The sequence below is a fragment of the Gracilinanus agilis genome, chromosome 2 (assembly GCF_016433145.1).
Source record: "Gracilinanus agilis isolate LMUSP501 chromosome 2, AgileGrace, whole genome shotgun sequence".
In the NCBI taxonomy this organism is placed as follows: Eukaryota; Metazoa; Chordata; class Mammalia; order Didelphimorphia; family Didelphidae; genus Gracilinanus; species Gracilinanus agilis.
The window spans coordinates 299,102,408-299,125,223 of record NC_058131.1 but is presented as its reverse complement, the minus strand read 5'-3'; the positions used below and the strand labels follow the sequence as shown (position 1 = coordinate 299,125,223).

The window sequence follows — 22,816 nt, the reverse complement described above, 5'->3', positions numbered from 1 at the left end:
GTAGATACTGTTATTATTTGCATTTTAGGGATAAGGAAACTAAGGATGAGAGAGTAAGTGAACTGGCCAGAGTCACTGTAAGTGACTCTAATAATATCTGAAGTAGATTTAAATTCAGGTCTTCTTGACTTCAAGTTCAGTACTCTAATTACTATCCACTGACCAAATAACTTCCACAGATGGAGAAACAGAGGCCCAAATGGGTTAAGTGAATTGCTCAAAGTCAAACAGCCAATTATGGACAAATCTGGGATTAGAAAAATTATTCTAGTGTTCTTTGCAGTATACTACTATTCTCCGTGCAAAGAATGTTGTCTGTATAGATATAACATAAGTGGTGGGAAAAGGCAAGCCTTGGGAAAAGATAAAATGGCCAGAAGTCAAAGATGGGCCACTTTCTCAGATGAGAGAAGATAAGGCTTTAAGCTTATTAAGGAGAGATTAATATCTGTAATAGGCCTTAAGTGGAATAAAGAGTCATAGCCTTTTTCAATGTAATATGAATCAGGACTTGTAATTGTAAAAGTATTATCTTCTGGCACAGATATTAGTCCTAAACATTTATTTTACCTGTAAGAGTGGTTGCTGAATAAGAAATAAGCTCGAGGCCTTTATGAGCTTTAAAATCTTTAATTTTGATTTTTCAAATCTTATGTTAAAAGGAGAGATGGCATTCAAAAAAGTTGTGACATCAACTTCTTATAATAGTACTGAATGACTTTTTATATATATGCTTACACAAAAAGATAATGCTATATATATTGCATCATCAGATGATACTGACTGACAATAATGCATCTAGGAGGCTATAACCATGATGGTTTAATTTTTTATTCTGAAGAGAGAAGAAAATAACAAAACCCCTTTGCTATGATGATTCCTCATACAAAAGGATCTGAAGATAAAAAATGAACTTTGGATTTGTTCAGAAAGGGTGCCACTTCTTCCTACAGGTTTAAATTTTCTGATAATTTATGTAAAATGTGTAAAAGCTATACTTTCAAGTTTAATTTAATTTGTTTTAAAAACCTAAAGCTTTTGAGATACTACTTGAAATAACTGGAAATACCTATGAAATAATTTTGAAACTAAGGTTGGGAATCATGACTAAGACATATACTAAATGTTCTAGGACAGTGATGGGCAAACTACAGCCCGCAGGCCAGATGCGGGGGAGCCCAACATTATTCCTAATCTGACGAGTACAATGAGAAGGATACAATACAATGAAACTTCGAAAAAGTTGCCTTAGAAATAGACTGACAGATGAGCATTTCCTTTCCTTTGGCCCCCTCTTTAAAAAGTTTGCCCATCATTGTTCTATGAGCTTTTTTACTTTCTAAGTAAAGGTCAAACTTTTATACCTACTTATTTTAGGCTAACTAGAAATTAAGTTAGTGGTAAATGACATACTTCTAGTATACAATCCACTGTCTCACTAAGTTTTTTAGGGATAAAATGTTGCACTATTTTGGAGGAACACTAACCTATTTCAGTGGCCTGCATGGATTTAAGAGTTAAGTATCAGATTGTTAAGCTTGCTTTTCTATTTGACCGACATACCTCCTGCAATAGGGTCCACAGGATTAAGAAGTCCTAATGTTGTGGTTCCATCTGGTTTTCTTCTTTCAAACTCACACTAAAATGAAATAAAACATTGAAATGAAGGATTAAACTGTTTTGTAATATGTTCTGGGGATTTCACACATATGGCATAAAGTAGGAAAAAGCTTAGCTTTAGCTTTACTAAACATAATGTTGTTACAATTGGATATTATATCCCATTAATTAAATTTCCCTGTCCACATATACGATGTCCCCAGTATAAAGGGGCACCTAATAGTGATTGTGAAGTCATATATGTTTTAAATATTTCACTTTTAAGTTCACTCATCATCAAACAGCATGATTACAAAGAAAAAAATATTAGCATTAAATTTCAGTTACAACACATATTGTATCATTTTAGAGTATATTTAACAATTCACTAAAATTTAATGAGAATAAAACCAACAGGATATTTTATATACAAATGCATTTTTAGCTTTTATTTTTTGAGTTTTTTTTGGTTAGTGAAAACTATAGGACTAGAAAGGATGAATATAAACTATGAAATCAAGATACTAAGTTTAAAAAATGGGACACAAAATTATAATGAGAATCAACAAGAGTAGAAGAATAAACAATAAAGAAGACAGGAAAATATTAATTACCTGACTATTTATAAGCCTTCTGGTCAACTTTCCCCCAGATTCTTTAACAATGCGGTCAATTTGCTCTTGTTCCCTTTCTAAGTTATTGTTTTTAAATTTATCTTCAAGCATATCTTTGTCTTTCCTAAAAAGAAACATTAATACCAAGTTAAAAAAGAGAAGTGGAAAAAGTATTCAAATGAATTCCAAATATGGGTAACAACTATAGTGAAAAAGTGTGCTCTATTATCACCAACTGAAGATTCCTTTATGATATGGTAAAAGGCTTCAATCCATACTTATGGTATATTAAATTAAAACTCCTTTTATGGCTTAGTTTTCTAGAAATACACCAAGGTTTTTTGGGGGGTGGGGTAGGGTAGGGTAGTATAAGGTGCACAGGAAGACTCAGAAAAATGTTCATTTTCTTTATAGCTGCATTTTTTAGATAATATGTTCCTGTGTGTAACAAAGTGAATCTTTTATATATTCCTTTCCCGAATAATCAAAATGAGCTAAATGGCAGCTAAATGGTTGGAGTCAGGGGGAGGGGTGATACCCACAGATATTTCACTATTCTGTTTAAGAAGTGTTATAATAGGGGCAGCTAAGTGGGGATAGAGAACTGGGCTTTGAGATGGGAAGTCCTGGGTTCAAATCTGGTTTCTGATGCTTCCTAGCTATGTGACTCTGGGCAAGTCACTTACCCCTCTCATCCCCTCACTGCCTAGCCCTTACTGCTCCTTCTGCTTTGGAAGCAATATTCAGGATCAATTCCAAGACAGAAGATAAGAGTTAAAAAAAGTGCTATAACAACACTTGGCTTTATTCATGATTCTTTTTAAATAAACCATATATAGGTAAAACTTATTAACAAAACCTGGCAATGTTATGTGGCTAACATATTTCATAACTATCTTAATAAGAAAATCTATTTGAAATAGGTTTGTAAATTGAGTTTGGACAAACACAACTTTCTGTGGGGATGAGGGGAGAGGACTGGAAGGGATAAGAGTAACATGTTATTAAGTCAGATTTTCTTGATATATGTCATGCATACTCCCTGTCTGATAGCAGAAAAACAATGATCATGGATAGTTATAATCAGTAAGATCTGGTTATTTTCCTACAATAATTTATGAAGGTGCTTTACTTTTTATTTTCCTTATTTGGACTTTTGAAAACTTTAATATCATTGTCCAAAGAATCATCTTTATCTTTTAGTAGATAGCCATTGTCTTCCCCACTCTGTTGTATTTCCATCTTGTCTTTCTGCTTCCGAGTCTTCTGCAAGTCGGCCATGAAGTCTATACTCTGTTTCAGGCTTTGAATTCTTTCCTATGAACAAACCAAAATAAAACATACATATGTATAAAACATATGGATATACATATGAATATTATTAGGGATTCTTGCATTAATCCTTAATTAAGTAAACTTTTCTAGAGAGAATATACATACATCAAATATTTTGTAACTGTTTAGCAACATGTCAAATAGGGAAGAGTATATTAGCAATAAAAAATTAATAAGTAGAAAATCAAAACAATCAAACTGAATTTCTATGTGTTCTTCTCTAAAAGATTCTTCAACCCATTAAACTAGTAAAAGAAAAAAAATTAGGGCAATTATTCTTTAATTTCCTAAAGTCTCAGAATATTTACATAAGAAAAAGCAGGAACTGGAAATGTATTTTGAAGGACTATATCAATCAAATCATAATAGATTAAAATGTTATATTTGTTATCAAGAGCTATGTTTTCTAAGAATCATTAATTACATGTTAATCCTAGGAAACTGGAAGAATCATCATGTTCAGTCAACACAGGGGTCCATGAAGAACTGGTATGTTTTTTGTGAGGAAATAACATACTCCTAGGGCTGTCAGTCTATTTTCTGCCTCATAAGGTAAAGCTACAATTTTAAAATATTGCCCAAATAAGTTCTTTGATCCTATTTTCTGAATTTGATTTTCAAATGCCTATTGTGGCAATATATTACAATTACTTCTTTCATACCTTCTGGAGTAAGAGCTAGAGAGAACATTTAGTTCCTCCCAAGTACCTGGCCATACATATGCATAGAGTATAGATCAGCCAAGTGTACTGGCACATGGAGACTATGTTCCACACATGATCACATACCCCATAGCTTTATTTCTAGTAGTAGTCATTAGATAATATACAGTGTCTCAGTACAGAGATGACTCCTTGGCATAGGGATTAGATATCATTCAATGAGAAATAGGAAATTTAGAGATCACTTTTGGGATGAGTATACTAAAATCTTAAGAGGTTGAAAAACTTGTTTGAGGTTTTGCAGCTAGTTGCTGGCATTTAGCCTTGACTAGAATTCTAAGTTCCTGATTCTGAGTCCAATATCCTCTCTGGTATGTATGCTGCTTGCCAATGTAAAATGATAAAAAGTTAATTCAGAGGTAACCCTAAGACATTAAAAATTATTAGAGGCCACATGATGATAACTTTCAACTATTTTCTGAACATACACATGTAAAAATTGTCAGTTTAATTTTTAAATATATATATTTTGGACATGAGAGGCAACATAGCGTAACGGAGGGTTAGTTGTGAAGTTAGAAGAGCTCTATGTAAGACCCATCCCTGATGCATACTGGTTGTGCCCTGTGAAATTCTCTTAAGACAATAATCTACACAACAAGTGTCAATCTGCATAGGTAAAGGGACTTTCCTTCTACCAATGAAATCACATGTCTAATCTCCAAAACATATGCGTGTGTATGCCAATAAAAATCACTGTTTAGTAAAATGTTATATAAGGAAGACTTATTTTTTCCTTGTTAATGAAAAATTCTCCTTAATTAACAAAATAATGACAAATCCCACAATTTAGCAAAATAAAAGGACTTAGTTATGTCTTGTCTAAAAAAAAAATTCCTAGTAATCATACTGGCTACAGATCAAAGAGACACTCTTTAACCAAGTATTTAGTTAGGAGATGATCATTACTCAACATATGCCCATCATTCAGATATGAAGATGATTCTAATAGCATGTGTGCAGATATGTTTGAAAAGACAGATGGGACCAACAGGCTTTTCCATTAAAAATAGAGAGGTGATCAATTTTCTGGAAAATATCACTTCCATAAAAATTTAGAGCTAGAAGAGAATTCTAAGATCATTATAAGGCCACTAATTAGGACTGAGAGAAGAGTTAAGTATTTTGTCAAATTATAGCAACTTAATGACAAAACTAGGACTAGAATTCAGATTCTCCTGACTTCTGGTCTAAAATATTTTCATGAAAGGATATGCTTTATGCTATCAGTAATACTATTACAATGAGAGTTAACTCAGGAGGACTAAAATGAAAAGTTTTAAAATTATTTGTAAATATGCCTCCCATCTAGGGTGGAGGGAACAGGAGGGAACAGGATGGGCAAGGCTTCTCAACAGGAAAAGATCTGGAAGGAAAAAAAGGATAGAAAATAAGAGAAGAGAAAATAGAATAGAAATTGTTTTCCAAAAGAAAATACAACCTTCTTAGAATCTTAACTGTATTTTTAGAAAATTTTAAAAACAAAAAAGAAAATCTACAATCAAAGTGGTTTGGGAGTTTATAATTTGCTCCACGTTATTTTTGTAAAGAAACAAAAGTTTTTCAAAGTAATGCAGTATTACTTGATTTTACAAAGAACACCAAAATCTTTAACATATTCATTTTGATTTCAAATTTTAAAATCAGTGCTGTAATTCATGACATTTATAGCTTTCCAGTCTGGACTGAATTTGGGAATTTTCCTGAGGACATGGAAAAAACATTTCTCATTTTCTCTTCCTAAGCAAATCATCCCAGAAAAGAAAAATGTTTTACATTAGTTTTCCACACTTTTAGGAAAGGGTAGGACCTGATGTTGTCTAAATATTAGCAAGTCAAGAATAATTATCTGTCTAAATGTTTTCTTTTCCTGGTTTACAGGGTTCAAGAATCTTTCAGAGTAGGAAATGCAGACACAAAGTTTGAAAGCTGCATACTTTGGTGTTTTTCTAAATGTAGAACCATAACAATAAATGATCGTTATAGAATTTATATAAATTGTAAAATTACAAGTGTGTGTTTACATATGGCAAAACCTTTTCCTTTTAGTTCTTCAGATTTAAAACTTGAGGTAAATTTTTTTATTCCTTCTTATTTCCAAAAGTCTCTTATATTTGTTCTTTTTTTTTTTTTTTACCCTTAACTTCTGTCTATTGGTTCATAGGTGGAAGATTGGTAAGGGTGGGCAATGGGGGTCAAGTGACTTGCCCAGGGTCACACAGCTGGGAAGTGTCTGAGGCCAGATTTGAACCTAGGACCTCCTGTCTCTAGGCCTGGCTCTCAATCCACTGAGCTACCCAGCTGCCCCTATTTGTTCTTTTCTAGGCAATGTGGAATAGTATGGAAAATAACTATATGAAGTCAAAGGAACTGGGTTTGAATTTCACATTTGCTACTTATCCATGTAACCTTGAATAAGTGACTTAACCCTTTTGAGATTAATTTCCCCTTATTTGTTAAATGCTGGATTTGAATTATATCTCTAAAATCCCAAAAGTTACTGCTTTAGTTGATAATTTTTCAAGATCCTATATCTGAATGTCCATAATAGCCTCCCTTCCTAATTGGTCTATTCATCTGAAGTCCCTAGTCCAACTTATCCTACCTGCCAGAAAAATCTTCCTTAAATACTGTTTACAATGTCATTCCTCCAATCCTCTTATTACTGACACCCCAAATACCTATGCCTACCTTGTCAAAATCATCTTCTCAATTTACTGCTAATAATCTTACTATTATCAAATTCTGCTGATATTTCCAAGTAAGCTACCTTCTGCAGTACTTGCTATTTCTTTCACATGTACTTCTGTCATACTACCACTGAGTTTTCTTCTCTTTCCCAACAACAAATATTTATTAAACACCCATTGTTTGTAGAACACTGTGCTCAGCACTGAAGATGATATAAAGCTTATGTAAGATATACTCTCTGGCTTTAAGGAATCTAAAATCTAATATGTGAACATGACACTAACAGACATCTGTGCTTATTATTACATGATAACTGAATTAGAGTTACAAAATAAATTGTTCTTTCCTAATCCTTCCTCTTTTTCAAGGCCTGGCTCAAAATTCACCATTTTGGGAAATCTTCATAGATTAACACCAACATAGTTTGAACGCTCTTTTTTTCCTTTGTCCTATTAAAACTAATTTTTACATTATTGTTAAATGCACTGTTCTCATTGTTGAATATAGTTATTTAATTTGTATCAGGAGTTTGTTCTTTTAGACTAGTTTGCTTTGTGATTACTCATTATTTTATTTCATATGTATACATTTTATTTCTTCCAATTAAACTATAAATCCTTGAATGGTAGCCATTGTATCTGATTTTATATAGCCTTTTCTTTGTCTCTAGTATAATGCTATGCATATAATAAGAACTTGTTAAGTCTATTAAACACTTGGAATAACATTATCATAAAGAAAAATAGTTTATACTGTTAATGGTCTTGTATATCATCAGTTATCTTTTTCCTGGGATTTGGTAGTATTATTTCTTCTAGAACATTTCTGCCCAGAATAAATAGAAGTTTTTACCAGGTCCAGTCAACTTGAGTGTCTATTGGGAAGTTATAAAGACATATAAGCTCAGAATTGGAAGGGACTTCTGAACATGTCTAGTTTGACCCTTTACAAGATTTAACTGTATCATTTCTGAATGATAATTACTGTACCTTATGTGAGTCTATCACTTTAGCATCATACCTTTTAAAAAGAACACATTTTTCCTTTAATGTTTTCTATTCCAAAAATGATTTAATTCTGAAGTTCAGAACTTTTCTGGGAGCATTCGTTTTGATGTAAGTGCAGAGATAAAATTTCATTTCCAACATTTATAACAAAGATTTTCCTTTACCTGACTAAGAATTTTCATTCCTGAATGGAGTAGCTTCTTTGCAGCTTTATAATAAATGGTTTCTGGTTTATTGTAAATCATTGCATTGCTACACATCAGTTTGAAGTTCTCCTGTAGAGAGAGAGAGAAGTTTAAGGGGAAATATATACAAAGAATACTTTAAAATTATACAATCTGCTCAAGCTGCTTCTCATTTAAAAACACATTTCAATTCCTTCCTCTCTGTACCATGCAAAAAATAATTTTCTCACTTTTCTCCCTATTAACCAATGGTAAATCTCACATGAGCAATTAAAGTCTGAAGTAGTGATTCACAATGAAAAGAGAAGCAATTTGAAAAGTAATTTAAACATGCTACAACATTCTCTTTTCATAGAAAACTAACCACATGTAAATCTAGAACTACATTTTTAGGAAAGAAGCAGATTCTTTCAAAGATTCCTTCCACTGCTCACTAAATAGACTTAGAGATCAAAAGATAATTTTTTTTCCTTATTAGAAACATCTTGGTTGGAAGAAAATGACATGCTATTTTGGAAAATGATTTTTTCAACATAAACAATGAAAAATTTAATCTAAAACTAGATCACTATGTTAGAAAACCTGGGTAGAACCTGATGTGCAGAGCTAAAATATTATGACATTCTTTACCAAAACTATAAGGTAATTTTTAGACTAATACTCACATTTAATATCCACATCTGGTGCTTTTAAGTTTGGATACTTGAGAGCCAAATATTGGTGGAATATTACAAAAGAGCATGTCAATGTAAAATAAACCATACAACCATAATAACTTAACATAGTTAACACTATTACCTAAACTGTTTTAAGTTTTTAAATTTTTGTTTCCCATGTTCATATACTGGAGAACTCTGCATTTTTACAGTCAGGTAAATTTCAGTTGTGTGAATGTGAAGAGAACATGTAACCTGTAACCTGTAACTAAAATATCCCACTTTGAGAGTTGATGATAACACAGAACAGAGAAAAGCTTTGAACTGTTAAAAAAAAAGCAAAAAACAGGAAATAAGATATTCTCAACATTGAGTGTTATACTGAAATTTAATTAAAAAAAAAACAAACCACATGTGACATTTTCAAATTCTATTCAAGTTTAAAACAGATATGTTTTGCAGTTGATTCTGGATCCCCATTGATAAAGCTTACCTTAGAGAGAGAAGTAATTTTTTTTAAAAAAGCATGTATTTATATACATGCATACAAACATATATAGCTTGAATTTCATGAGGTTTTAATATCTTAAAACAGCACAAAAACTTCTGAGACAGCCTGAAAAAAATCACACACATACATACAGAGGAGTGGAGGAAGGCGAGTAGTGAAGGATTTTCGGAAAAATTGGATCATATGCAAACAAAAATGAACTAAGAGTTTATATAGTATATTCCTTAGACTTTTTATTAGTAACACACTACTTAGCTAGATTACAGGTTTAACAAAGTATGGCAGTCCCTGTGTCTATGGGATCTGGGTGGCATAGTGGAAAGAATGCTAGACCAGGAGTTAGAAGGTTTTCAAATTCAGCCTCAGACACTTACTAATGTCTGTGTGACCCTGGTTAAGTCATTTGATCACTGCCTGCCTCAGTTTCCTCAACTATTAAATGGAAATAATAACCGTACCTACCTTCCTCACAGGGTTGTTGTGAGGACCAAATGAGATAACATATGCATTGTGCTTAGTCCAGTGCCCAACATGTAGTAGGCGCTTAATAAATGCCTGTTTCCTTCCTAATTTACCAGGGCATATCTGAATCAGTCGCATAATAAAAACATGAGCATACTGTACTTTTCACTTTTATTTTTTAAGAGTTGCATCCTAACTTTGAGGTTCCACCTCATACTTCTAAGACTGGCAAAAATACAAAAGCAGCTTTTTATCATGATAGTTAAAAATTATAAACAAAGAATATGTCCTATTGGGGATTAGCTAAACAAATTGTGATATATAAATGCAATGGAATATTACTGTGCCACAAGAAATGATAAAGTGGGCAATTTCAGAGGGAACTCTCTTTCCCAGATTGTAACAAACCAATACATTGTAAAGTGGGCAGAAATACAACAATTTATACTATGATAATATTAGAAAGAACAATTCCAAAAGATTTTAGATCAATGCAGTGACAAACTACAAGTCCAAAAGAATAAAGATAAATCATCTTTTCAACTTCTGACAGAGTTTAGGATGTGGAAAGAAACATTTTAGGAGTTAGTTGATGTGGGAACTGGGGACCTAGATGGTTCAGTAGATAAAACACTGGATCTGGAGTCAGTAAGACCTGAGTTCAAACCCATTCTCAGATACTTACTAGCTGTGTGACCCTGAGCAAGTCACTTAGCCTTTTTTCCATGGTTTCCTCATTTATAAAATGACCTAGAGCAGGAAATGGCAAGCCTTTTCACTATCTTTGCCAAGAAGATCCCAAATGGGGCTACAACGTGTTGGGACATGACTGAACAACCACAAATGAGGCAGCTATGTATTAAGGGTTTTAATTTTCAGGTTTGTTTTACATGCTGAAGGGAAAGAAGGTTACTGGGAAGAACAGATTAATTTAAAAATGCTTGTTAATTAAGAAAAATTAAACTACTTTAAAAAAAGGTAACATTGTTTCTTTTCTCCTAACCAAATATACAGCACATTAAAAACAAGACTATAAAACACAAGTAACTCCCCAAATGGGTAAATGGATAATATGATCACTCTTTATCCTGGGAAATGTGATAAATAATAGTTTCTGTTAGTTTTTTTTCTAAAAAATGTCTATAATGTATGTCAGTATTTAGATCTTTAAGCTTAAGATTTTTTGTATATTCTTTCACTGATTTAGTTTTTCTCTCACCTTATTAATAGATTAAGATAAACTAAAGAATTAAAATCATTTTATGGCTCTCTTCCCCCCCCCCCCTCCCCAAGAAATACAGAATGCTAAGTTTTGTAAGTAGCTCAAGACATTTCAGTTCTGTGATAAATCTTAACTATATTTATCCAAAGATGCTTGGAGGAAATACTTTATTTTATGTATTGGAATTTTCTCAAAGATATAAGGAAAACTGAGGTAATTCTTTTCTACTAAAAACTGAAAATCTGAAATGTTTAACTAGATAATTATAACTGATTTTGCACCAGCTTAAATGTTAAGGAAACGCTTCTCATTTATCTTAACATGAATGCAATTCAGTAACCTGAATATTATTACCATCTGTTAGTGCCTTCCCTGTTCCATAGATTACCTAGAAGAGGTATCTCTTCCTTATTCTGGGGATAAAGGGCATGGTGTCCCTGCAATCTGGAAACCTGCATACAATTTTTTGGCCTTCCCTTTGTACCACAGAAGTCATCTGAATTTTTTCTTTTTCTTTTATGGGGTATTTAGAGTACCTTATTGTAAAATTTGGGTTAAGTATTTGGTCATAGGCTATATGTAGGTTAATGTTAAGATATCTCCTCATTTCTAGCCTTTGTATATCATCTGCTGGCTTTCAGGTTCTTTTTGCAAACTTAATTTTTTTACTTATTTTAACTTTAAAAAAGAAATTGTGTATATTTGTAGTATTAAAAGATAAAATATATTGACATTATACAATACAAATACTTCATGCATTTCTGAATTCATAAGCTTTTTCTGTGTCATCTGTGGCTTCTGCAAAACTCCCCCCAAATTTCCATTTAATTTCTTATGCTGACCTGTAATATATTGAAACCATGATGGGGAAAGCTAGGATGTAGAAGGGATACCTGTATTTATTTTGTATTAGATTCCTCAAGGGCAGAGGCTATCCAGTCTTTTTTTGAATTCCCAGTACTTAATAGTGCTTGGCACATGAAAGGCACTTAATGTTTATTGACTGTATATACTTATTTATGGATATGTAGTCTTTCTCAATAAAATATAAACTCCTTTGAGGTAGGCATTATTATATTTTTATCTTTGTATCTATAGCACACTAGCACAAAGCAGGTGCTGAATGCTTACAAATTGATTATATGATAAACCAATATTCAAATTAGAAATTAAATGCTAATAATCCAAATAAATCTTGGGATTAAATCAAATGTCACTTCTTTGTGAAGCTAAGCAAGATAATTTTAAGGAGGAGAACATGGACTAGTATCTATCAGCATACAGTATAATTTGGCAACTTAAACCAAGGAAGTGTTGGTTATTAGGTAGATAAACTATTATTTAGTATACTTCCTAGGCTAGAGGATGATTCTACCCATTTAAATAGTGGATCTCTAAACACACACTGGAAGTTCCTCTATTTACCTTTCTATTGTACATGTGGCTAGAAGAAAAGAAATGAACACAACTTGTAAGGAATAAAGATGAGATTTACAGGTAAGCTTTTCTTCTGTAATTGTTAGGATTTTACTCAAAATTATTTCTGAGATATTAAAGAGGAAGAAGGGTAGAATAACTCCACTATTTCAACTGGTAAGTATAGGTCCTGTTTTAAAGGAAGTTTAAATAGATGTGTCCCTTCCTCTCTAGAAGATTATAATATCAGAAAAATACATATATCTTCCTTCCCTCTGTAGATACTACAGTCATTCCATTTAAAAGTGAAATCAACTTCAACTATAACTGTTAACAAACATATACATGGTCTTTATAGCTTTCTGTTTACTTATAAGATTTTCCCCAGAAAATGAGGGCAGGGAAAAGAGGGAAGGTATATGACCAAGATAAAGTGGAATTTAGAGAACAATAAGAAAGAATGTAATTAAGTTTTTGGTCAGACCAATTTGTTTTCTGCTTATTTCCTTGGAAATATGCATGTTTTCTTAAATGGTCATAAAAGGAAAAGAATACTGGTTCTAATTAAATTTCCATCTGAACTATGATTTTATTTTTTCTGATCTGAAATTAAAATTCTAATATCCCTGTTTCATCTCAAAGCCTGGGAAACAACATTTAAAAAATATTTATGAAACTCATGCAAAATTTTACTCTAAAAAAATACCATATGGTGTACTTCATCAGGTTTTCTATCACAAAACTTATGGTTTTTCTGAGACAGAAAATACAATCTTGGAAATAAAAAAAAATATTGCTCTTTGCATAATAAAAGGTCAATAGGAAATATTCTGAATACCAGACATGCAGATTTCTACCAAGCGTTAGTGTTCAAAGAATCCAAAACTTTGGATCTAGACTGAATAAAGATGGTCAGCTTTATTTTGTGTCACAGGTTAGCCTCTTTCCTCACAGAAAATACAAGTAAATTATAACTACCTTCAGTTCTTCTATAGATTGGTAGTCATTGTTCTTGATCTTCTCTTTCATAGTACTAAAATCCATTGGGTGTTTAATGATCATAGAGTAGCCAGGAGCAATAAAATCAGTCACAGGAAATGAAAAGAAAGCACTTGGGTCCTTTCTGTGAAGATATGAAAGAAGCAATCTTATTTTTCTTTTCTAGTGTAAAAGGGTCTACTGGTCCAGGAGCTAAAATTAGAGAAAAAGTTCTCCCTAGCTGAAAGAAATCAAAGTAAGGCAAGAACTATTTTTCACTTAGAACTGAAGTAAAGGTGTTTTAGAACTAGTAAATTAATTATTTAATAGCAGCATTCCAATATTTTTACAAACAAGCTTAATTATAATAATTTTTCTCTTAAACATGCAGACTACTTAATTTACTATACCTCTCCATAGGGAAAAAGCACAATAAAGGAAATAAACAAGACTGGTAATCCAGTTGGTGATTATTATTCAAAGATAGGAAAAAAAAAGCAAGAGGTAATAAATTTCATAAACATGAATATACAACTGCATTCACTCCTTGAAGGAGCATCCCACAATATGATCAAGTCACTTCTACCAGATACATCTGTAAAAATGAGTATGTAGTCAGGAATATAGTTCATGTAATACAAGTAACTAACTGTAAAAATGAAAAAAAAATTCAACATAATGAAGACTTACATTTTTTCTAGTGATGCTTTCATGGCATTAGCCATTATTGGAGCTCCCTTCGGAACATACAAGAAAACAAATCTCATCACTTTGGCATCACACCTCATTTTTGATCAAAAGATGGAAGTTTTTTTTAACCACTGAGGACATTCGAAACAATGTGCTATATATACACTCTGAAAGCAGTTCTAAGACAGAAAAGTTCTAAGCATGTTTTAAACAATGGTATTATGACTCTGAAAGGGCCAACATTTTTGACTGTATAAATTTAATGCTTGTTAAAAAAAAAATCAGTCTGGGGCAGCTGGGTAGCTCAGTGGATTGAGAGTCAGACCTAGAGACGGGAGGTCCTAGGTTCAAATCCAGGCTCAGACACTTCCCAGCTGTGTGACCCTGGGCAAGTCACTTGACCCCCATTGCCCACCCTTACCACTCTTCCACTTAGGAGCCAATACACAGAAGTTAAGGGTTTAAAAAAACATCAGTCATCAGTTTATAGTTAACTATGAGATATTCCATTCTTTTAATCTTTAGAGGCAAAAAATTCTTTATGTGGGCAATAAAAGATACTAGTTTTTATTAATTTGTTACTATACAGTAGGTGAGATATCAGACCAATAAACTTTTTGCATTTCATGACAAGACTGAATTATATGTGTTGAACATTTAGTACCAAGAAATTTCTCTTGGAAATTTCTTTGTGATAGGCATTGGGATTCATGTATGACAAAAAAACCCCTAGATATCAAGTTAATTTAATGCCTTAACCTAAATTTGACTGTTGATGTTCTGCAAACAGTCAATATAACTTAAAAATATAATTTTGGAAGAAAGAACCAAACCAAAATGAGTAAATACAAATTCTGAATAAGGTGATTCTTTTTCAAAACATTAAGTAATAGGATTCAGTGTCTGGGTTAAAAATAAAAAGTTTTAGGTTTACTCTATTCAATCTCTTAAAACAGTACAAATTATTCCTTCTCCTACTGGGAAGATGTTGAAACTATTCCATGTGATCAACAATGAAAATGCTGGCCAAATTTAAAACCTGAGACTCAGAATGTTCTATTTAAAAGGAGGCTTGCTATCTTATTTGATATACAGCATGATTTACTTCTTCCAGAGTTTAGTCTGTATGTAATTAATATTTACAAAACATTCATGATGCTTTGGCACTATATAACCACAAAAGGCACCTCTAACTATTAATAATAAAAGTACAAATATATGTTCTACTTATTTCTGGTTTTAAGCTTTAACATTATAAAAACACTTTAGATCAAAGGAAAAAACTGTCATGAAAAAGCATTACTTAACAGCATACAAGTTGCCAGTTAAAACAAACAAAATGGGGACATCTGATTACTTAGCATCTTGTTGTACTTTTTATTGCCAAGCAAAATATTTATCATCCAGTTTAAAATTAAGTGAGTTTGGACCAAGACCACATAGTGTAGATTTTAACAAGTGGCTTCCACAAATCATATATGGTCTATATTATGAATGTGCAATTTCAATGCAAAGTGGTGTTGAAATATAACTTTACCTTTGTAATTGCCTCATCAGTTGATTCAAAGCCTCTTGAAGGGGTGTTTGTTCTACTTCTAAAGTACAAAGGAAAGAGAAAAAAAGGTTTTACCAAAGAAAATTCAGATCATATGGCTTGAACAATAGTTTCATGTGATATCTTTTATACATTGGACATTTCTTTTGGTGCCCTCAAAATTGATCTAGGTCTTTCCTTTTTTAAAGCTTAAGAATAGAAATTTCACTCATGCTTCAAATGGTTCATTCAGCTTGAAAAAGTTTTAAAATTTGAAAACAGTTTGAAAACAGATTAAAAATTAGAGGTTAATGGAAAATTATCAGTATAAAATGTGAAGAAAACAAAAGCTTAAAAAAAAAGTAAAAACCTAAGCTCTGCCTAACTGAAACTGAACCATTTTCCCAGACGATAACTCTTAAAGCAATTTTTAATTTTTTTTTTTAATATTTTGCTCACAACAATGAATTCTTAGCTTTTCTCACCTTCTTGCTTAGACAGTGAACTAGTTAGAGGCTTCTCCGGGGGCAATTCTAGTCTTATAGGAGTCTGACACTGAAGTTCTTTTTCTGCCTCACTCTCAGCCCGATCCCGATCTCGCTTTCTTTTATCCTCCTAAAAAAGAGATGGTAACATTTTAAAAAAGGTTTCAGGATTTGTACTATTAAATGCATATGGTTCACATTAATTTCAGAAGAAAAAAGCAAAGCATTAATAAAAGTAAGCTGATTTTAAGTATGAAAAATAGATTTTGTTGCCATCTACTGGAAAAAGGAGAGTAGAACAACAGAAGTATATAAAGAGATTTGGAGAATAGAATTTGAACAAACATTTAATTATATAACTCCTCTTTCAGAAGGACAAGCTATATTTCTTTGAACCAATTTTTGAAACAGAAAATGTCAAGTTTTGCTCTTTATGGTCAGGCAATTTGTTTTTCTTAAGACTCTGAAAAGGAAAAGAATATTCTTCTCTGTGGCTGTTTTATTCTACTCTTAAGGATAGCTTTAGGGGCAGCAAGGTGGCTCAGTGGACAGAGTCAGGTCTGGAAATGGGAAGTCTTGGGTTCAAATCTGACCTCAAATTGACCTGAGCAAGTGTGATCCTGAGCAAGTCACTTAACCCCAATTATCTAACCTTTAGCACTCTTCTGCTTAGAACAGATAGTTAAGTTCAATTCTAAGGCAGAAGGTAAAGGTTAAGAAAAAAAAAGAATTGCTTTACTTGCCTAATCTTTTTTGTTTTAAATAATTTTCACCATAAGCATAAACCAGCAACTTCAACCAAAACCTACCTGCTCCCACATAATTGGTACTATTCACATTAATAACAAATGACATTTATATAATGTTTTAAGGTTTATAGAATGCATTATTTGATTCTTATAAGAATACTGTGAGAAAAGTACTTTTGTTATTATAATCCTAATTTTATAGATGGTGAAACTAAGATTCAGACAGGTCAAATGACTTGCCCATGGTCATACAGTAGTAAATGCCAGAAGTAGGATATGAACCAAGTTTTCCAGAGTCTAGCATTTTATATATCATGATGCCTCTTTTCAGAATAAAAGAATTAATAGACTAATAGTAACTCAACATCCCATTCTGAACTTTATCTATCCATTTGTTTGTATAGGCATATAAGGTAAAAAAATAGAATTATAGTCAATATTTAGTAAATTACAGTTATATAAATGAGCCCAAGCTTTTCCCTGAAACAAAGACTGATATCCTTATGGTGATGTATTGCTGTGTATGTCTGAAGAAATAAAAGGTGAAAAATCACACAAAAGGCAATGGAGAAGGACACAGGGGACATGAGCATAGTATAGCACACAACAAACAAGGAATTATGTAGAAAAAGTGTATAAAGGATTTTAAAAAAAAGATGGCTAGAAAAAAAGATGGGCTGGTCAAATAGTAAGTATAAGTTATAACTGAAAGACAGCCTGTGTATTCAAGCAAGGTAAAATGATTTTGAAGAAGGCCCTTATGACATCAGGTATATATGGATAAGAGCTGTTTAAGGTGGGCAGGGAAGGATGGGTTGTAATCTGCATTTCTGGGCAAAAATAATGATACTGATTTCAACATTCATTAACTTAAAGGGACAAAACTGGATATAAGATAGTTCCTCAAAATTGTGTTAATATAGGATTTCTTTCATTATCAGAGATAGGATTTTTTTCAGATAATTATTAAAATTTATGTTTCTTCTTTAGTGTGTATATGTCTTTTGACCATCTCTCCATTAGAAAATGACTAAATTTCTATCAGTTTTCTATAGTTGAAACTGGAAGTAAGAATCTAGATGTTAGTTCTTTCCTCAACCATATTTATCAGTAATTTATTAATTTACTGCTTTTCTTTTGTATATTATCAAACCTATCTGATACCAATAGAGCAATTTAAGGTTAACAAAGCATCTTATATACATAATCTCATTAGATCCTTAAAATAACCCAGGATACTTTACATATTTGTACCCCCATTTTAAAGAAGAGGAAGTATGGCTCAAATAGGAAAAATAACTTGCCTGTGGTCACACAGCTTATAGCAGAAAGAAAATGTGAATTTGGTCTCTTCTGATTCCAAATTTAGTGCTTTCTCCACTACTAACATATTATTTCCTAATTTCCCAATAATTTCTTATAATTGTTTTATTGTTTCAAAAAATATTTCTCAAATGGTTACTTGGTCCAGGGAACTAAAGACATAAAACAACAACAACAACAACAACAACAACAACAACAACAACAACAACAACAACAACATGTCTGTCTTTAAGGAGCTTAGGTTCTACCAGGAGCATCCAATACATACATAGCTAAATATAACCAAATAGGGAATGAAAGAGTGAAAGATCAAAAAGTTGTACTAGTATTTGAGAAAGAAGAACACTTCTAGTGGTGGGGCTGGGGTTGAGGATAAGGGGCAGAGGGTAATAAAACCCACAAATTACAGATATGAATTATTTTTATTCTAAATGTGAGATCCTTGTCTCTGGCCAATGATATATTACTGGAAGAACTGAATCATATGAGTCTTGACATTCTCATTACAAATGAAACCAGAAGAGGAAGTTGAAGCTAAATAGAAAGATAGCTCATAAGTTGTCTTTGGAGAAACATATAAATGAATTAGTGGAGATAAAACTGTAATACAAAAAGAAACATAATTTAATGAGAAGCTTGGTCACCATGCCTTAGAGTATTTGTGATGAGGACTTTTCAAACAGATTACCGTGAAAAATAACTGCCTTTTATGAGCTTACTTATATTGTAAAGGATGAGGTGGAGAAATTCTATAAAGATCTCAAAAAGACTACAAATTAAATCATCTTATACTTTAATGCTTGATTACTTCAATGCAAAAGAGCAGATGAGAGGACAGTGAGAAAAATGATGGAAACAGTTGTTTAGGAATAAGAAATCATAGAGGTCAAGGGTCATATATTATACTAGTACAGTATCTGGACCATAGAGAGTTCTTAATAAATACTTGTAGATTCGATTATGTATAATCACACCAATAACTTGTTCAAGCAAATAATAATAGCTTTAAGGTTTACAAAGTACTTGATATATATTTTAAAGCAGAGACTTTTAATTCTTTTTTCTTTTCAGGTTTAAATTATCCCCTTTCCTTACCCAATGAGAAGGAAAGAAAAACAAAACCTATTGTGAATATGTATAGTCATGCAAAACAATTTTCTGTCCCCCTAATATACTCTGCCAAAAAACTCCAAACAAATAAACAAAAAAAAAGCAAGCAAGAAAAAACAATTCTTTAATTTCCTCTGAGCCCATCAGTTCTTTATCAATAGTTAGATAGCATGTTTTCATGAGTTCTTTAGAACTGTGATGGTTAGTTGCACTGATTTATGCTACTAAGTCTTTCAAAGTTGATTATCTTTATAATGTTGCTGTTATTGTATACATTGTTTGGTTTTGCTTATTTCATTTTGTATTAGTTCATATAAGTCTTCCCAGGTTTTTCTGAAATTATCTACTTAATTTCTTACAAAACAATGGCATGTCATCATATCCAATATATCATAACTTGTTTGGCCATTCCACAACTGAAAGCATCTCCTTAGTTTCAACCAGTGAGTTCTTGCCTCAGTAGCATGGTTGGGTTTTTTGTTCATGCCCTTCTGTATATTATTGACCTCTCTACTTCTTACCCATAACCAATTTGTTTTGATGATTACATCTTTGTAGCATAGTTTTAGATCTAGTACTGGTAGGTCCCCTTCTTGTCCAAAATTGACTCTGAGCATTTCATTAATATTTGTAACTTTTTGTTCCTCTAGATCAGTGGTTCCCAAACTTTTTTGGCCTATTGCCCCCTTTCCAGAAAAAATATCACTGAGCCCCTGGAAATTAATTTTTAAAAATTTTAATAGCAATTAATAGGAAAGATAAATGCACCTGTGGCCATCACTGCCTCCCCTGGATTGCTGCAGCACCCACCAGGGGGCGGTAGCACGCACTTTGGGAATCACTGCTCTAGAATTTTGTTATTATTTTTTTCTAGCTCTACAAAGTAATTTTTTTTTTAAACCCTTAACTTTCCATCTTGGAGTCAATACTGTGTATTGGCTCCAAGGCAGAGGAGTAGTAAGGGTAGGCAATGGGGGTCAAGTGACTTGCCCAGGGTCACACAGCTGGGAAGTGTCTGAGGCCAGATATGAACCTAGGTCTGGCTCTCAATCCACTGAGCTACCCAGCTGCCCCTATAAAGTAATTTTTTAGTAGTTTGATTGGTATGGTACTGAATAACTAAATTCATTTTTGTTATGTTGGCTTAGCCTACCAATGAACATGAAATATTTATTCGGTTATTTAGATCTGTCTTAATTTCTGTGAAGAATGTTTTGCAATTGCATTTAGGTAGTGCTTGGATATATCTTGATAGGTAGAATGCCAAATATTTGGTATTATCTATAGTTATCTGAAATGGTTAATTTTTCTAACCCTTCAAGCTGGATTTTGTTGGTAATATGCAGAAATGTTGATGATTTATGTGGATTTATTTTATATACTGCAAATCAACTAAAGCTATTGTTTCAATAGATTTTTTGTTGACTATAGAGTTCTCTAAATAATCCATTACATTATCCCCAAACAGCAATAGTTTTGTTTCCTCAGTGCTTATCATTATTCCTTCAATTTCTTTTTTATCTCTTATTGCTCTATTATGATACTATTAGTATCACACTGAATAATAATGATGATTAATGGACATGCTCACTTCACTCCTGATCTTTTTTTTTTTTTTTTTTAAACCCTGACCTTCCATCTTGGAGTCAATACTGTGTATTGGCTCCAAAGCAGAAGAGTGGTAAGGGTTAGGCAATGGGGGTCAAGTGACTTGCCCAGGGTCACACAGCTGGGAAGTGTCTGAGGTCTGATTTTAACCTAGGACCTCCCATCTCTAGGCCTGGCTCTCAATCTGCTGAGCTACCCAGCTTCCCCCTTCACTCCTGATCTTACAGGAAAGGCTTCTAGTTTATCCCCATGACAGATAAGCCTTATTCTTTGGTTTCAAATGGATACTACTTATCTTTTTAAGGAAAGTGTTGTCTATTCATGTACCTATACTGTGAACAGGAAAGAGTGTTTTATTTTGTCAAAAGCTTTATCTACATCTATTGAAACAATGTGATTTTTGTTGTTTCTGTTATGGTCAATTTTGCTTATGCTTTCCCTAATATTGAAACCAATCATGCATTCCTGGCATAAATCTAGCCTGGTCATAGTGTATGATCTTTGTGATATATAGCTGTAATCTCCTTGCTAGTATTTTACTTAATTTTTTTGCAAGAGCATTCATTAGGGAAATTTGTTTTGACTCTTCCAGGTTTATGTATCAAGACCATATTTGTATTACAGAAGGAAATTTGGTAGGATTCCTTTCTTATTACCTATTTTTTTGAAACAGTTTATATAGTATAGGAACTAATGTTCTTTAAATATCTAGTAGAATTAATTTGTAAAACCATCTGGCCCTAGAGTTTTTGTTTTGTTTTGTTTTGTTAGGGAGCTCATTTATGGCTTGTTGAATAAATAACCCTAACATAGGGTTATTTAAGGATTCGATTTATTATTCTGGCAATCTGGGCAATTTATATATAATTTTATTAAATATTCATCCATTTTGTTTAGATTGTCAATTTTATTGGCATATATTTGGGCAAAATTACTCTTAGTAGTTTTTATTTCATCTTCACTGATTAAGAATTTGACTTAACAAACAAACAAACAACCTTACCTTCCATCTTAGAATCAATACTGTGTATTGGTTCCAAGGCAGAAGAGTGGTAAGGTAAGGGCTAGGCAATGGGAGTTAAGTGACTTGCCCAGGGTCACACAGCTAGGTAGTGTTTAAAGGTCAGATTTAAACCCAGGATCTCCTGTCTCTAGGACAGGCTCTCAATCCACTAAGCCACCTAGCTGTTGCCTGAATCCAACTTTTTAATTCTTGATATTATTAATTTAGTTTTCTTCTTTCTTTAAAAAAAAATCAAATTTGTCAGTTATTGGCTTAAAAAAAACAGTTCCTAGTCTTATTTATTAGTTCAATGGTTATTTTACTTTCAGTTTGTTAATCATGTCTTTGATTTTTTCTGGATTTCTATTTTAGTATTTAAGTTGGAGTTTTTAATTTGTTGTTTTTCTAGTTTTTTAGAAAAAAGTTGAATGCCAGTTTGTTGATCTGTTCTTTCTTTTATTGATTTAAGTATTTAGAGATGTAAAAATTCCCAAGAACTTGCTTTGGTTGAATCCCATACATTCTGACATGTTGTCTCACTGCTGTCATTATCTTTAAAGAAATTATTCTATGATTTCTTCTTTGATTCTCTCATTCTTTAGAATTTGGTTATTCAGTTTCTAATTTAATTTTTTGTCTATGTATCCAAGGACCTTTACTGAATGTAATTTTTATTGTACTGTGGTAGGGAAATGATGCACTTAATTTTTCTACTTTTCTGCTTTTATTTGTGAAGTTTTTATGCTCTAATACATGGTAAATTTTTGTGAAGGTGTCATGCACAACTGAGAAATACGTGTACTCATTTTTGTATTCTCCAGAGGTTCATCATATGTACCTTTTCTAAAATGTTATTTATTTCCTTAACTTCTTTCTTCCTTATTTTATCATTAGATTCATCTAGGACTGAGAAGAA

The 22,816-nt window shown here is 32.3% G+C and overlaps 1 protein-coding gene across 1 annotated transcript in view; it reads right to left on the bottom strand.

Moving 5' to 3' along the window:
• The window catches only part of BRD7 (bromodomain containing 7), a 32,061-nt gene extending 15,133 nt beyond the window's left edge, over positions 1–16,928 (bottom strand). The window contains exons 1-8 of the mRNA XM_044659724.1: positions 16,917–16,928; positions 16,108–16,237; positions 15,626–15,683; positions 13,399–13,543; positions 8,133–8,243; positions 3,346–3,530; positions 2,214–2,337; positions 1,564–1,639 (exon numbers count right to left, since the gene is read on the bottom strand). Of these exons, the coding sequence (XP_044515659.1) occupies positions 1,564–1,639; positions 2,214–2,337; positions 3,346–3,530; positions 8,133–8,243; positions 13,399–13,543; positions 15,626–15,683; positions 16,108–16,237; positions 16,917–16,928 (841 nt within the window). The remainder of the gene's footprint in view (positions 1–1,563; positions 1,640–2,213; positions 2,338–3,345; positions 3,531–8,132; positions 8,244–13,398; positions 13,544–15,625; positions 15,684–16,107; positions 16,238–16,916) is intronic.
• Between the last annotated feature and the right edge of the window lie 5,888 nt (positions 16,929–22,816).